Below are 17,535 nucleotides of genomic sequence, written 5' to 3'. Positions count from 1 at the left end.
ACATGGAAATATCTACTCATAAAGCTAACTGAACACACTTCTTCAGTACCTACAGGCATTTTGTGACCCTATGAGAAAGAGCAGGGCATTATGGGGGGTAAGGGGGGAATAATTATCTATTTTCACCCTGTTTTGGATGGAGCAGCTTAAAACTTTCTCTCAGAGTGACACATTTGGAAGCTCAAGGTTGTGCTGTGCCAATGAAAGAAATCACCATTGAAGTGGTGGTGTGAAACCTGGGTATAACGTGCCATCCCTGAAGCACACATGTACACCCAGCAGAAAGATCACCCATCGCAGAGGAGATAACATGTTAATAAGGATCCAATTTTGAAAGCGGCATTCAGGTGCTAATCTAGATCATCGCTTTACACCTGCAGCCATTTAGCACCACAGACCCAGAGATAAACACTTTGGCTGTCATGGCAACTAAGGTCTATAATATCATGACGCTGAGGTTGTCACCTGTTTAATTAAGAGCATGGCCCCACTGGGCCTTGAGTACGTACATTCAAGCACAATGAGCTTATGAAATTAGAGGCTTTTAAAGGAGTTAATGACTACAGTATATGGTGATGCGATAAACACAAGACAGCACACAAATGTACAAACACAGATTAGGAGCATGTTTTAATCTCAGTCTGAAAACTAACCAGCTCAACACTTCCAGCATTTTCTCTTCAATCACCTCCAGGCAGCAATCTACCGCTCAGCCTGTTTCTAGCTCCGTCTCCACTGCACATTTTGGGTAGTAGTGTCTGAACACACAGCCACCCATCAGCTCACCTCTCCCTTTGATTGGTCGCCATAACAACATCACCATGGTAATCAGCGTGCATTGATTTTGAATCTATTCGTGCGATGATGTCAGCCGACGTGGAAATCTCAAAATCTGAGGTCTCGGCAGGCGTGCGCCGACAGATGCAGGGTGATGAAGGAATGTAAGGCTGTCACACACGCTTGTATTTGGACTTCGGTTTTGTTTTGTGCTTGCAGACCCAGATGTAGATGTGCACCCACACGTGTCAAACCTCCATAAGATGTTTTTAAAACAGCCGCAACTTGTTGCTATAAAATCATGTAAGCAGACTGCATTTATAAAGTGCTTTATAATTTAACACCTATTCACTGACACATACATACTTGCTTTTTTAACTTCAATTGGATGGTCTGTTCCACCTCCTGGACTACAACCACCCAGAAAACATCTCCAAATTTGGTAATTTCTCCTTTTTTTCAGATACATGGGAGGATTAAGTGTTCTTTAAAGGGTTGAGATTTTGTTTTCCTACTTCTGAAGCCAAATAAATACCTCAAAAACCATTGGATTTTTCTTGGAGTCGATGTGAAAATATTTTTCACAGGACAGCAACGAGGTGCAGAAATGCCATAAAATATCCCTTTATGTGTGTGTATGTGCAGGTGTTGGGAATAATCTGGGCCTGGGAGAGTTTGAGTTAAACTCACACAGAGGAAAACAGACAGATGAGAGAAACAAGAGAGTGCAGATGTTTTCAAGATCGTGCGTATGCAAATTTCATGCTGCTTCATGTGGGTCTCTGGTGCTCATACAAAACAACAAACAAACAAGCAAACACAGGAAGCTGGAAAAAACACTTGGTAATGCCAGACACCAAGCCAGAAGAAGTCAGAAGTCTTTGAAATCAGCAGTCGGGGATTAGAAAAGAAAAGAAAGGCAACAAGAATGATGGATTCCATAAGTGTGGGTGTTAGAAAACAGCCTTTCTTCATGGGTTCAGAGGTTATGAGAACATAAAGATCACAATTAAAGATGCTGAAAACATAAATTCATAGAGAACAAGATTCCCCACAGAGTTTTGTGCATATGAGTCTTGGTTTCAGACTCACTTTTTACATGCTACACATGTCTGGGAGCATGTGGGTAACAGCCGCCACATGTATGTGCTAAATTCAGTTCTTTCCATCCACTCAGAGCCTTATCGTTAAGTCGGGGTCAAAAAGGCACACAGACCGGGGGGGTAGATTGTTGAAGAAAAAATTTGCTTTGCTTTGCGGATCAATTCTCTTATTCTGACACAAAGAACATAGAACTTATAATATTTTAATATCATGATTTTTTGCAAACACAACTAACTCCTACCTCTAGGCTCTGGACAGAGTGAGATTTACAGATTTCATGACCAGTGCAGCTTGTGTGGATTATTACACCAGATGCTTTTATTCAGCCCATAAAAAAATCCTCATTCACAGGAAATAATTAAACATTTACTGCCCGGTGCACAGCCTTTACTATCATATTTTTATAAGAGAAACTTAATAAAAGCATTTGTGGTCTTTTCACTGATCTCCTGCAAAGTAATGTTGCTTTGGGACGCTGCGCACACACACACACATATGGACACCCACACCACAGTAAAAGCTCCTTATGAACATCTGTGAGCCAGAGATAGAGCACTGTCTGTCCAGAATGTCATTAAAAACCAGTGCTGTAGATTTATATCCAGATCATCTGCACCCCCCCCCACCACACCACACCACACCACACACACACCACACACACACACACACACGCACACACACACACACACACACGTTGACATAAAATGATAAAGTCTGTGAAAGAATTTACTATTTGTGGGAAAAGTGTAAATTCACTCCCCACTTCATAGTGATGCTGATTAGATTGTCAAGAGGGTGCTACCATGGCAACAACGCTGCAGCGCCACATGAGCTTAATACCGTGATGATTATGGGAATGAACAGTAAGGGATGAAATGGTAGTATAATATGTACTGGAGATAATAAGGAAATTAGAGAGGGAACAAATACACTGTAGTCCCGATGCTTCAGGTTTCAACAGCAGCACTGCCATCTACAGACTGACAGGAGGCAGGACACCTTCAACTCGACTATACCCCAACATGTTTTGAGTGTGACCCCTCAAAGACACCTTGCAGACCATTTCAAGACACATAAAATACTGGAATACTTACATTGAATAATACATGTTTTTTTTTCCACAAATGATTTACATTATCTAGATTGCATTCCTTTACTATTCTATCTATGTATACTTTCCCATTTAAAAATTGAAATACTGGATTCTCCTATTTTACAAGGTCATTTGTAACAGTCATGTTGTCAGTCATGTTTGTAAACACACATCCTAAACCCAGATTTATGTTTTAAAAAACTGACTCTATGGAAAGGGTACTCTTTATTTCAAATCACCCCGCTCTCCCTCTCTTTTCTTACCATATGATATAATAACATATATATATATTTGTGTAATAGTTACATGCAGACAGAATGACATAAATTATTTATTTCAACTTAGTCCCAGTGGATTCCTTTATAAAAGTAGTACAACACTTTTTGAAAATATGAAGATGAGTTTAAGGAAAAGTGGTTACATAACTATGTGTAGTAAAAACACCCATCAGCCACAAGAAATTTTTCTATTGTTTTCATAGCACAGAGCTTTTATGTTTAAGGAGGTGTGTACATTGACTGCTCAAGTGTCAGACGGGTACCTGTCTCTTTAAGCTGTGTGTGAATGAGGTCATGCTTGAGATCATGGTGTTAGCTCAACATGGAGAGAGCAGATCTTAAGAGAGGCAGCAGTCTGTTAGGAGCTCTTGCAGCAGCTTCTGCTCTCCTTGTTCGCCTCACTTGTCGGCCCGATGGGGCTGGACAGGGTCACAGCGCTGATGGAGCCACGGGTCACCTCCCTGCTGGCCACCTTCATATGGATCGCTGAGAAAAAATGAAGGTATATCAATAAGCATTTTAAAGAAAACTGAGGACGTGCGCTTTGACAAAGTAATTGAACCCCCTACCTGTGAGAACTTCATTGAAAGCGTCTTCCACATTGCTTGAGTCCAAAGCTGATGTCTCCATGAACATAAGACCTCTCTTCTCTAGATTGTCCAGGAGTTATGAGCAAACAAATGCAAGACCACAATTTAATATACGGTTCATGATCACAGAGGTCATAAAACACACATACATATGCATATCAATTACAGAAAGTTTCAGATAAAAACAGGAAAGAAAGGTTACTGGAAAGAAAACCAAGACAATACTGCTTCATTGACCTGCAAAGTCCCTGGCCTCCTCTGTGGGAACCGTCCTGAGGGTCTCCAGGTCTTTCTTGTTTCCCACCAGCATGACCACAATGTGAGGGTCTGCATGGTCGTAGAGCTCTTTCAGCCATCGCTCTGCACTGTCATATGTCAGGTGTTTGCTAATGTCATAGACCAATAGTGCTCCAACTGCTCCCCTGTAATACCTGAGTCCACCAAGTGATAGAGAGCAACATGGGTTGGATCTTATAATTAAACTGGAAGCTCTTATTGATATTATAAAAAATGTGTTAAATGTTGACACTGATTTAATATATATATATATATACATATATATATATATGTGTGTGTGTGTGTGTGTGTGTATATATATATATATATATATATATGTGTGTGTGTGTGTGTACCCACGCTGAAGTGATAGCCCTATAGCGTTCCAGTCCGGCTGTGTCCCATATTTGAGCTTTGATGGTGAAGTTGTCCAACTGAACAGTTCGGGTGCTGAACTCGACACCGATCGTGGTACGACTATCGTGCTTGAACTCATTCTTGGTGAAACGAGACAAAAGGTTGCTTTTTCCTACGCCAGACTCCCCTATTAAAACCACTGAACAGAGACAAGAAGTAGAATACCAATCATTCAAACACTTTTACTTAAAAATCTCTAGTTCTTATGGCTGTGTTGTGAAACATTAAGTCCAAAAATGCAAGGGTCAAAATTTTTGGGGTCAAATTTCTGTATATCCTGATCTAATGTGCAGAATCTCTGTCCCCTTGACGAGACACGACATTGTGACATCACGTATAGTAAACGTGGCAGGTCAAACCTGTGATTGACGTTACTCTGGAATGAATGGAATGGAAAACCAGAAAAGGTTTACAGGGAAACAGGGAAATAAGCACAAACAGCACAGCACATTCCCTTCATGAAGCAGAAACTCAATATGTTTCTATTATAGGTCAAAGGTCAAACAGTTTACAGCCAGATCACCAGAAAGCTACTTCCTCTTTTCCCTCTGTCCCTCTTACTCGGAAACTGGAGCAGGCAGTTACAAACAGAGCTGCACCTGACAGCTTTAAAGTCTGCAGAAATACGGCAACATACACAGTGACGTCTTTATCTCTTTCTACACAATCACAGCTTAAACAAACATTACTCACCTTTAAAGACAAAATTGTATGACTCATCAGACCCCATCCTGCATTCAGTGGTGAAGGGTTCCTGTTTCAATCAGTAAATAATCTTGAAGCCACTTTGAACAACAGCTATGGGATAAAAACAGACAGAAAAGACAAAAGCAGCCTCACTCCTCTTTCTCTCTCCAGTGTGGCAAGAGAGCAGAGATGAAACGGAGGAGAAAAAGAAAACAGGTTGAGCTGCACCCAGCTGCTTCCTTCTTTACCTGCGGACAGCGGTAGCTCCAGATTGAGGACGCGCGGGCAGGCAGGGAGGAAAGCAGGAGTCCTGTGGCCTGCCGAGCCCTCATCAGCTGACACCCAAGGGAGGGCTGGGGGAAGGAGAAGAGCAGGTGAAACAGGTAGAACCACTAGCAGGTAGTCATCAGGAACAGACTCCACCCTCTGTTCATTTGTATGGCAATAAACCTAACCTAACAGGTGGATCTACAGTTTGGAGCAGAGCATGTCACCATTTTGCTACTTGCCTGATGCCTGCAGGGATGTGGGTAGAGACTGTGATTTGACTTTTCATGTTAATAAGTAACTTTAGTGATTGGTGGTAACAGCCCAAAACACAGTTACATACGACCAGTACATTAAAGGTAAACACTAACATGAGATCGTACTGATTCATTATTCCTGTAACAATAGGAGTTTATTTATTAGCAGGGGAATTTCCATAAAACAATTGGTCAATGTAATCATGGATTTGTCATTTATTGTTTGTAATTTGAAAATCTGTTAAATTTTCACTTTCCCTCTTGACAAACAAGACACATGGGGGGAAAAAAAACAATTACCTACAAGTGAAATGAATTTTCATTCTTTCTAGAAAACCACTCATTAATTTAAGGTTACATGTCATTACCATTCAATATCATCATTTACTTCCCCAGAACAGTCAAAAGCAGATTATATACACACACTGAATTTCAAAATAGTCTCATGTTAAACAACTCACAGAAGCAGAACACGAACCTTCGTATTTTATTGGAACATAAATATTGGAATAATGAAAAGGAACTCACCTCATCTACACCACTACAAGACTAATCAACCGACACATGGCATGGGCTGTTTTTGACCATGTTTTATTTTTTTTTTTTAGTACAGTACTGTTAAAAGTTAGTTCCAACATGTTCAATTGGGAGATGGATTTTTTTTTTCTTCAGCTGAGGTCAACAGACAAAGCAAAGCTATAGGAAGCAATTGCCAAGGTTACCACAACTACAATGCTGAGATTTTCAAAAGGAAAAATAAAATAAGACAACCTAGAAGTTGATTTCAAAAATGTATGGTATCAACATACCAGAATGGTTGGAAAGCCTTTTCATAATTTATTTTTTACTCAGTTGATTTCCATGTTTATTTTAAGCAAGACAAATCATAATTATCTCTAGGTACTAACTGCACCTCAACAAAAGAATAATAAAATAAAACAAAGAATCAGATTAAAATGAAAGGAAAGCTTGTTTGTTTCATTCATATTCATTCTAACAGCATCCTCTGCATCTGAGATGCTGCAGTGTAATATCTGATTATGGTTAAAGTTCTGGATGATGCTGTGTAGAAGTTGTTGGGGGTTTGTAATGAGCCCACTGAGTGAAGGTGTCATGCTCTTATAGGCTCTATATGCTCTTATAGGGCAGGGGAGGACAGAAGGCACAGCAGTGGTGCCTCAGAAGAAAAAGACACTGTTCACCAACAACTGGGCACTTTTATATGATAAATTACCAGTTTGGAGAAATGTGGAGGGCATCTATTTCTTAAGCGATTGCAATAAATAGTGAAAGTGATATCAATGTAGAATCCTGAATAGGGACAAATTGGACAAAAGAGAGGAATGAAATTGAAACACCTGTATGGACAAGATATCCTTTTAATGTTCTGTCTGTATATCAACAGATGTTTATGTACTGATTTCTCTGGTTAAACGCTTACAATCCGCCTGACAGTGGCCATGTTTGAAACATAGCCGAAAGCCAATCACATCATATGGGTTTAATCTGTAATATGTAAATGTCTTTCTGCATCACTCAACTCCAGTTTTATGTGAAGAAAACAATGAAGAAACAGCTGGGAATCCCTTTTCAGAGAAATCTTTGCTATTTTTCTGTGCACCAGAGCACCCCTCACAAGAGAGCGGTTCAGTCCAGCTCTACAGGATCACTCTGGAAGAGATCTGGTTGGATGACGCCAAAAAGAGAATGCACTGGGACTAGGGAATGATCTGAGAACAGATGTAGAATGAGGGGCTGACAGATCCTGCCCAAGTTTCTTCTGTAAAGTTTGGGACAATACACTTACATTTCTTTTCTCTGGTTCTCTCTGTAGAAGCTGGGTGTGTGTATGAGTTAGGTATGTATGTATGTATGTTTGATCTATGTATGCATGTGTCTTTGTTACAGTGTGTACTGTATGTCTTTACGAGGGCTGTGAGCCCAGCAGTCTCTCAATAGCGGCATTGATGTCTCCTCCAGTAGCGATGAGCGCCTGCAGGTTGGCCTCACGGTTGATGAAGCCCATGGCGTTCAGCTGGTCCAGCTGAGACTGGAACCGAACCTCTGGGGTCTGGGTCTACAGGGGCGAATTCAGCATAACTTTAACGACAACACTATACAGATGTAAAGGATGCATTTCCTGTGCATGTGTGTGTGTGTACCGTTGCACTTCCTCCTCCACTTCCTCCAGCAAGCATCTGGAGCATCTGTTGCATCAGCTGCTGCTGAGCAGAGTTTGTTCCTGCACTGCTGGGTGAGGAGGCTGGGTTCTCTGTGGGCACAGCCCCTCCTGTGGGTATGCCAGGAATTCCACCTGACATCAAACTAGGCCAGAAAAAAAAAAACAAAACAGTTGAAGAAATATCATCTATATTAAATACAGAACATATAGTTTTATATCTGTGTGAGCATACCTTGGCATGAGGCCTGGTGCTTCTGTCTGCAGCGTCTGTAGGCCCTGCTGGATCTGCATTAGAGCTTGCATTGCCCGTGGATTGGTCATCACTGACAGAGCTTCTGGGTTCTGCATCTACAACCAAACAAAAATTACTGGTGGCTGAGATCCAAAAAGATATAGACATCTATAATCCTTGAGAAAATAATACTCAGCATAAACACATGCATATTCACATCACTCAGATTGAGACTTATTAATGCTGCCCCCTGTGGGCCAGTCAGTACCATCCTTTATCTTACCAAGACTATCTTTCTTGGTGTCTCTTACCAAAACAACTTATAAATCTAAGGCTGAGTTACTGAAGTATACATGGTACCTGCTGTAGAAAGATGGGCAGCTGAGCTCTGAACTGTTCCTGCAGCTGTGGGTTTCCAGCAAACAAGGGATTATTCATCAAAACCTGAAATAGGGACAGAAAGACGCGTCAGGGTAATTTGTCTACCACTTTCTCTGTTGATAATTACATTATATATGATTTTGCAAAGATTTCAACAAGTCTTAAGAGAAATAAAAGTTTTGGAGAATCCCTGTCTTTCATGTCACTGCTTGTGCAGTACTCCACTGTAAGGTTGCTCTGGCTTGCTGTACAGTCAGCACTGTTTTAAAAGCAAATCTAAGTCAGAGCTGTGGTGTTTACTCTTACAATTTGCTGCAATTGAAAGTGAGCTTACCAGACAATCCCCTCTGTTCTCTGTGCGTGTGCACTCAATAACTGGGTTTACTGGCATAATGCACAACAGGCCCAGCCAGATCCCACTATTTACAAATTCATTATAAACTAAAGAGCTCAATATAATCAATTAATTCCATAAGTGTTACACAATCTGAATAACAAAGGACAGGATTTTATTCTACAATTTCAGGGTATGTAATGATGCATGTTTATATCTGTCTGTTTTCTATGTATTTAAGCATCAATATGGGTTTTTCAACTTCTTACCTGGGAGGCCAACTCTGGATTCTGAGCCAGAGACTGCATCATACTGCGCATGTAGGGAGCAGACAGCATGTTTTGCATTAGCTGTGGGTTTTCTGAGATCTGCTGCAGTAGACTCTGCATACCTGGGCTGTTGAACATGCCTGCAATACAGAAATTGTCTGGAGTTAATTTATGTCTAAGTGCACAAGTAAATGCAGTAACTGAATATAAAGCAAACTGATCAGTGTATAAACAATGAGAAGCATTGCTTACCATTGCCCAGACTGCCAGGATTGATGCCGAGAGGGTTGGACACACTGGGGTTGGTGGCCCCAGTGGTGCCGGTGCTTGCTGTGGTGCCACCTCCACTCTCAGAAGGGTTAGAAGAACTTGGTGGCCCCCATGGATTGGGCAGGGGCTCCCGGTTCTCTGTCCGTGAAGGCTGGGCACCAGACTCTGAGCTGCCACCTAGAGCTGAGAATGGGTTGCTACCAAACTACAGGGAAAAGGAAAAATGAACAAAATTAAGTTTAAGATAATGGCAAAATATAGTTTGCCACTTAGCAATGCTATTTAAAACCATAACAAAGGTTACAGAATGTGTGGAAATACATACTAACAAGGACTACAACAGCACACAAACAATGATTTGATCAGAAAACAAGCTACCTGTTCCCGGGCAGCACTAAACATGGGTTCCTGGATGTCTGTGTACATCCTCCGCAAGGCATTGTAACCTCCTGGGATGCTCTCCAAGTTGCTCAGAGCCCGGTCCTGGTTCCGCATCATTTCCTGCATCATGGCTGGGTTCCTAGCCAGCTCCATGGTCTGAGAGGGGAGGTAAAAGGAGGAGAGGAGATGAACTAGGCAAAGTTTATCTTAAAACAAAGCTAGCTAAATCTCAAATAAAGAGATCGAAATGGAGTGGGAATTTACTGTAGTCACGCCTTGACACATATGTGGAAATCATTCCCCCTCATTTCCTTTACCTGTCTCATGAGCTCAGGGTTGTTGAGCATGTGGGAGATCTCAGGGTTTCGTTCCATCAGCTGCTGCATCTGAGGGTTAGCCATAATCATCTGTCTCATCAGGTCTGGGTTGGACATCATGTTCTGCACCAATGGGTTCTCCATGATCTGAGAAAGCATTTCTGGGTTGGACATGAGCTGTCTCTGCATCTGCTGCTGAAGTTCCATGAAGTTAGCAGAGCCCATTCCCAATCCAGCCAGACCAGCCAGGTCACCAAAGCCAGCTAATGGAAACAAGATGGATGGGTGACAGTTAAACGTGTTCTCTTTGGGGTGTTGAACTAATAAAGGGAATCTGAATGTTAATCGCTACACACAGGTGGACTCACTCAGTATATTGGGCGTCTGTGTGGGTGGTGGGGCAGAACCAGTGGAGCCTGCTGTGGAGGACGGGTTGGTACCAGGACTAGAGGTGGAGGTACTGCCTGCCTGAGTAGAGGACGAGCTAGAGGCTGAGGTGCTACCACCATCTCCTGTCCTACAGGAATAATTAGTAGGTATATGAGTAATTCAGTACTTATGTAAGATGATAGAGTGTCTGGACACTGAAGTTAAACACGAGTTCAACAAAAAATGCAGTTCATTGATTTCAATATTAAAATGCTAATACATTTCTATTGCAGACCTGCAGGTTTCTATGCTCTATATGAAGAATAGCCTTACTTGTGTGCTGTCTTTATGACTAGGTGAACTGTCAGGCCATCCTTGATGCCGTGTTGGCTGAGACTGTCGCCATCCTTCAAGATCTTTCCTGCAAAAATCAGAACCAGCTGGTCCTGTTTGGCTTTGAATCGCCTTGAGATTTCTTCTTTAAACTATAAGACAGCAAGAAATAATGAAAATGAGCCATAAGTGAAATGAAACTGTTTTGAAAATGAGATGGTTATACTTCAGTAATGCTGTTCTAATCTGTTTCTGTTCTGGTGCAAACTTCTGGTCTACAGTTTTACAGAAAGTTCTCTGTACTTAACCTGGTCCCAAAAGTAAATCAGCCAAAACATCACATTATTGACAGAGGAAACTGTCCCATCCTGAAGGGACCTGTAGTGTGAGCCCATCTAACAGACAGACTAGAACAGCAGAGATGCTCCCTGGTGTGCCATAATTAATTATACATGTAAGATCAGCATTATTCACATTCACAGGTCATTTGATTGAGCTGTAACCACAAGCAGATTATATGAAGAGAACTGTTCTCTGTTCACTGCTTCTGTGTGAATTATACCACCATCACAAACCAAAAGAGTGAAATAAACTGTAAACTACAATGTCTTACAACATAAACGGATATATATTTTACTTTATGGTTTGTTGATGTTTATTATATGACCTTTCCATATGCAAAACCATTTAATTATGTTTCTCGATTCGCAGCAGCTGATTACTTTCACAGTATGTTTGTGTGCACTATTGGAACAGCTAATCTGTGGTTGCTAATGGGGAACAAAGCAAAGAGAAAACACAAAAAAGATCATTCTCAGCTCACTAAGTCTTTACTTTAGGCACATTATGCAAAATGTTCACGTTACACTGATATAGATGAGGGCGGCACATCCCGCTTCAGTGAAGGCCAACACTGAACCATGATATACACCCAATTAGACTAAAAAAGGCTACTTGTGAGCCCACATTGATAAATGCTCGACTTAACATCATGGGGCTAACCTTGCTAAAGACAGCATGACTTCATTGTGAGTACATAACTGCGTTGTTATCTCGGTGTAACACGTCGCCAAGCCGACCGGAGCTCTGAGGACTGCCTATTCCCCAGAAAGCTCAATGACTCAGTGGCAGCAGCAAGAAGCTTCTAGAGCCGCAGCTTTAACATGTGTGAGGCTCAAATAGGAAACGAAAGCGACTCAGCAAATTATCCATCCAAAGCAGCTCCATGGTTGAGGCCATTAATGCCTAGACACGACCCGTCAGCTGACACTTGTTTGGCTAAACGTCGGCTCAGCTCGCTAACTAGCTAGCTAGCTGTTACCGTTAGCCGGCTAGCCGGTTAGCCGCTTCACGTATAAACTGCTCATATCTGCCTACTGGATGCTAATAAGGCTAATAACGCCTAGTAGGTGTTAACTCAAGCAGTAATATTTTCTTTACGAGCAGATTCTTTAATTTCACACACTCTCAGTCAGCCGGTAAGAGTGACGACAAATGCTAACGCGGCTAACTAGCTTCCTAGCTGAAGTTGTGGGCAGGGGCATGACGTGAGAGCACGGCGCTGAACCAACTCACCTGAGTGACAGACGCATCTTCTGCGATGGCGATTTCTTCCTTGTCTTTAGGGGTTTTTACTGTGACCTTAATAATAGTTCCCTCTGAGGCTTCAGGTTTATTATTGTTGTTATTACCAGGATCTGCGGCGCCTTGGTCAGCCATCTTTACTCCGCCGATGGAACAGCTAGGGTCTGGCGTCAGCTTCCGGGTCATGAGAGGTCAAACATTTTTCCAGAACGAATCTCACGAGTTCACGTGTATCTGTTCCTCTCAAGTCCAGGACCTAAATTATAAAATACTTATCTCCTGGTTTATCCCCTTACCGATGCAGGAGCTGCCCAATAGATCATGTCTCTAAAGGGATTTCACTTAATGAAAGCACAGAAGGATCTGACAGTGTATTTGATACCAAACATCACACATGCTTTCAGAAAATGTAGTGACTTTAGATTAGACATTAATTGATCAGAATAAAATGATCAATTTTGATTATCAATTAATAATAAAATGTTTAACATTTTTTAAAATTTGCTAAATATTTTCATCCATATTCTCAACTGTTAGTCTTTGCTACGTTTCCCCTTCCTAAATAATTTGAAGACTATGTGAGTAAATAATTGATATGTCCAAAAGTAATAAAAGCAAATATTAGATAAAGTCATAAAGTAAACTACATTATATTTAACCTTGGTTTTATTGTGTGAAATGAAATATCAGCACTTATTAAAATATTTCAGCAGATTCCTAATAGACAGGATCCTTGTCTTATAATAAACAAATAATAATAATAATAAATATTATTATTAAAAGTACGTGAACTGGGAAAACAATAAGTTAATCTAGCATGTCTGCTTCCCGTGACTGGAGCATGAGGTTCCAGTAACAGTTGTTTTTGGACATGCTTAGCCTTACATCATGCTCTATTATATTTTTGTTCTTTATCATTTTCCCTTGATAATTCTTAAATCCTGGCAGCCTTCTCTTAAAACAGGGCCTCCCTAAAGATTGCATGAGTACACACCTGGAAGCTTTTGGAAACAATATGTGTGTTTGACAGCTCAAGAGACATATACATTTAGATAGTCCTATAGTAAAGAGAGGTGGACGCTGCCTGAATAGAGCATTCCCACTTTATGTGTCCACCCATGCTGCTACAGTGTTACAGCATTGAAAGAAAGGTGTCTGTTTCAGCAAGTTGCATTGACACAGACAGTGCGGCACATATCCCCCATGCTAGGGCACACCATTTACAAACAAACAAAACCTTCCAAATAGAATCATGGACCACCACCCCTTCTCTTTGGCCCCACAAACCCCAAAGTCCCAAACTCAAAGTTCGTGGTCACATGCACTGTGGCCCCTCTAGTATCTCTTTCAAGTGCATACCACACATGGAGATTGATGGATGCAAAGGATTTTGCTTTCATCGACAGAAAAAAATCAAGGGGACAACTTTTTGGTTGTAGTATTGTCCATGACTCTCTCTTTCTCCACTAAGTGAGCAACAGCTCTCTCCCTCTCTCTCTTTTTCCTCTCCACCTTTTTACCCTGGTTGTTGGGCAGTGTAGAAGGTGCATTTCTGGACAAAAGGTAAGGGATAAAATTTCTGGTTGGTTTTTCTGCATGTATCCAACAGCAACACATATATAATGGCTTTGATTAGATTGAGGCTGGTAGAATTGGATAAAACTTCATTATTGCTATGATGTGTCCATTTGGAAGAATCAACTCCAACAAACGTATCATCGTAAAGAAATTTGTTTTACACTTGTTTAAAGTAAAGCCTTCAATTTGTTTTATTTTTGTATGTTCTTCCTTGTTGTGGATCTATTTTCTGATTGGCTGACACCATATGTAGTTTTTAAAAACATTTCCAAATGAATTGTCAAATGTTTAGTTTGCCGATTATTTTTAGTACTACCACCCCTTTTTCAGACCTTGCTACCACTTTTGGCACAATATGCATAAGTATTATCATTACTTTTTAAGACACCTAATGTTCTGTCATTATGTGTGCAGTAGGACCATTTTATTATTCCTACAGCGTGCTTGTCTAGGCTGTTATATTGTCAACCTCCTCAGTCACAGCTTGTAAACCAGTGTCTAGTGTTTGTGTCTTTTTAGATGCATGAACAGCAAAATAACAGTCAAATAAATTTTACAGTATCATTATTTCACTTCATAGTTGCTCTTCAGAGGCCCAATTATCTCACCTCAAGATGTACAGCTTCATGGGAGGGGGCCTGTTCTGTGCTATCGTGGGCAATATCCTGCTTGTGGTCTCCACTGCTACTGACTACTGGATGCAGTATCGCCTCTCTGGGAACTATGCTCACCAGGGTCTGTGGAGGTACTGCATGTCCAACAAGTGCTACATGCAGACTGACAGCATGGGTAAGGCACTCAGGGTGTTTTTCAAATCCTGTGGGACAGAGAACTCAAAAGCACATGCAGGGTTGCGTTTCTCTCAGGGGAGTGTGTTGTTTTATTTTCACCTTGACATTTTGATATTATGACTGCAAAGCCTCAGGCTTCATGATCATCTGGTAAGCCATTCCACCTTTTTAAAGTGTTATTTGGTGCTCTTTATTGTTTTATTCAGATTCAACAGCTGGCATGTGTATGCCAAGATGAGGTCTCAGAATTATGGAAGGGACAAACAATTCATTTGGTTGTTTAATGGTCTAGTGGTTAGTGTCACTAGATTGAACACTGATATTATATCTTCTAACATTTCACTACCTGTATTAATAAACTGATAATTTGCAAAGATAAAAATCACTTCATGACTTGCAGTAATTTGGGCCAACAGATTAAATGATCTTGGCAGATCATATTAGTATTAATAAAAATAACTGTATGGTTGAAAAGTTTTTTGTTTGTTTGCATGATGATTCAATTGATGAGCTCTGCCTGTTTCTTCCCAGCTTACTGGAACGCCACCAGAGCCTTCATGATCCTCTCAGGGATGTCGTGCTTCGCAGGCATTATTACTGGCATCATGTCCTTTGCACACTTCTCCTCCTTTGACAGGTTCAACCACTCCTTTGCTGCAGGAATCATGTTTTTTGTCTCCAGTGAGTTTTGTTTCTTCTGATTTGACAGACTCTTATCCAGACTAACATTACTTATTGAACTGACACACACTTTCCTGTTTCCCTCTCAGCTTTCTTTGTTCTCCTGGGAATGGCCATTTATACCGGAGTGACAGTCAACTTCCTGGGAAGGCGCTTTGGCGACTGGCGCTTCTCCTGGTCCTACATACTGGGCTGGGTGGCCATGCTCATGACATTCTTTGCAGGTGAAACATGAATCCCATTCTCATTTAAACATTGCAGAGGGCGCAGGAAATAACTATAGGCATTACTGTCAAATATTCCAGACAACAGCTTTTACTTGCTGGGTATTTTTGTTAGATAATCTCTAACCTTGTTAATACAATATAATAAAGCTGAAATAAAATTACTGTAAACACTGACTATAAAACAAATCTGATATAAAGATTAACAAAGCAGCCTTCCCTCCCATATTGTTCAAGTATTATGACAGATTCATTTGATGGGATTTTCGTATTACTTACTGTACATCACTAAATGCATTGTTATGTGTGTTGCAGGTATTTTCTACATATGTGCCTACAGAATGTGTGAATGCAGAAGAGGAACAAGCCCACGCTAGGGGGAGACAGTTTCAGGAATGAAATAAAAAGAGGACAATGCTACTTCAAATAGCAGAAAAACAGAATATACCTCAGGAAATTTGCCCTGATCTGAAGAGATGACATCTAATGCTGTATGGAGCCACAACAGTGACAGCTAAACTTTGGCACTGAAAAATGAACTTTGGTACTGATTTCTTTTAACACCAGTCATGATGATAGCTTCAACAACAACTTCTTTACCAGATTATTAAAAACAACCTTGCTGTAATTTGGCACATTCAATAAAGTTGTTCATCAGACGTCAGTGTGATTTCTGCAGCTGTACTAACAGCCCACCAGAAGATGGCAGCACTAAAGTACTCTGGCAGAGTCACTAATCAGGGAAATAATGACTGTGACGAGATTAAATAACTGACAAAATTGTAAGATATTGGAAAACATTTTTCTACAGCTTCTAACTCTAATTCAGGTGCAAATTCAGCATCAGTCTTCCCAGCACAGAGGAATACATAAAATTATACAGTACATATGTTTATATCAGGAATCCCCCTAAAGCTATGCTACATCTTTTGATCCTTCAGTATTTCTGACAAGGAGTCCCTCATGTTATGCATGTTCTTTATTAAATTTTTGATTATGGGAAAGTGCTTTGCCTCTGGCAACCAGCATGATCCACAACATGTTTGTTGACATCCCTGAGGACACTTAGTGAGGGGATAACTTGGAAAAGGGGTGGGAGCCTGTTTGTGTGTTTATTTGCGTGTGGAGGAGAACAGAACCTGAGGAGAAGATCGTCTTCCAGGACCGGAGGACCAGGGTGGGGTCTCCAGCCACTGATTGTTCTCCTGCCTCTGTCTTTAATAAGTGCTTCCTCTTTTTCCTGGTATTGGTCCATTCCTTCTGAGCTGGGAGAAAAGGGTCAATAGCTGCTGAGGTAATGAGTGCTTTGGCTACTTGATGAGGAAGAAACAATGAGAGAAATGTAAACAGTCACTGGAGACATCCCTTGATCCAAGTTTCCATACTTGGTCCCTGTGGCTGTTGTGAAGAGATAAGCTCTGTAATATTGTGTTCTTCAGATTCTTTCATTATCCACTGTGAAGCTTTTACTTAGGCCAGGTCTTAATAACCTGTGAAATCACTGTAGCAGATTTCTCACATTTTATCAGATCAGCTAAATGATTAGTATACATATTGAGTGAGAAAGTGAAGATCATAGTTTCATTCATCCATTTTGTCACATATGAGTTTGCGTGAGAATTATAGTAAAAACATTAACAGTTTCCCATAATCCTGGTAGTTTCATCGGTTTAGAAAATTATAATGCAAAAATATCTTTTAAAGTAGACATATTTTCATTGTAGTATGTTTTACATAAAACATAATTTTCTGGGCATTTATGAGTGAGAGAGACTGTGAGGCTTTTAAATTAGCAGCATCATTGTCCTAATTCGACTGCATTTAGTGTAATATTAACCCTGACTTTATTGTGAAAGGGCACAT

General features: G+C 40.7%; 3 protein-coding genes across 4 annotated transcripts; 1 reads left to right on the top strand and 2 right to left on the bottom strand.

Annotated features, from left to right (window-relative positions):
* Positions 1 to 3,186: 3,186 nt before the first annotated feature.
* LOC113126177 (ras-related protein Rab-25-like) lies at positions 3,187 to 6,171 on the bottom strand. 2 transcript variants are annotated; one of them, XM_026300055.1, is made up of 6 exons: positions 5,471 to 6,171; positions 5,229 to 5,333; positions 4,479 to 4,674; positions 4,080 to 4,273; positions 3,822 to 3,902; positions 3,187 to 3,738 (listed from the first exon to the last, which is right to left on the bottom strand). In XM_026300055.1, exons 2-6 carry the CDS (start codon positions 5,263 to 5,265, stop codon positions 3,611 to 3,613), a joined length of 636 nt encoding a protein of 211 aa, XP_026155840.1. In that variant the 5' UTR covers positions 5,266 to 5,333; positions 5,471 to 6,171; the 3' UTR covers positions 3,187 to 3,610. The 2 variants fall into 2 exon arrangements, with proteins under 2 accessions (XP_026155840.1, XP_026155839.1); XM_026300054.1 differs by having other exon boundaries at positions 5,229 to 5,289.
* A 150-nt stretch (positions 6,172 to 6,321) lies between these two features.
* ubqln4 (ubiquilin 4) lies at positions 6,322 to 12,584 on the bottom strand. The gene is made up of 11 exons (XM_026300053.1): positions 12,390 to 12,584; positions 10,815 to 10,966; positions 10,481 to 10,629; positions 10,113 to 10,375; positions 9,793 to 9,951; positions 9,397 to 9,619; positions 9,145 to 9,284; positions 8,521 to 8,604; positions 8,161 to 8,276; positions 7,909 to 8,071; positions 6,322 to 7,823 (listed from the first exon to the last, which is right to left on the bottom strand). Exons 1-11 carry the CDS (start codon positions 12,582 to 12,584, stop codon positions 7,671 to 7,673), a joined length of 1,797 nt encoding a protein of 598 aa, XP_026155838.1. The 3' UTR covers positions 6,322 to 7,670.
* On the top strand, positions 11,602 to 16,187 carry LOC113126178 (lens fiber membrane intrinsic protein-like). Its single transcript, XM_026300056.1, has 5 exons — positions 11,602 to 11,842; positions 14,557 to 14,765; positions 15,299 to 15,448; positions 15,538 to 15,672; positions 15,988 to 16,187. The coding sequence occupies exons 1-5, from the start codon at positions 11,832 to 11,834 to the stop codon at positions 16,047 to 16,049; spliced, it is 567 nt and encodes a 188-aa protein (XP_026155841.1). The 5' UTR covers positions 11,602 to 11,831; the 3' UTR covers positions 16,050 to 16,187.
* Positions 16,188 to 17,535: the final 1,348 nt, after the last annotated feature.

This window comes from Mastacembelus armatus, chromosome 11 (assembly GCF_900324485.2).
Source record: "Mastacembelus armatus chromosome 11, fMasArm1.2, whole genome shotgun sequence".
NCBI lineage: Eukaryota > Metazoa > Chordata > Actinopteri > Synbranchiformes > Mastacembelidae > Mastacembelus > Mastacembelus armatus.
The sequence above is the reverse complement of the archived record's forward strand: the minus strand, read 5'-3'. Positions and strand labels throughout refer to the sequence as shown.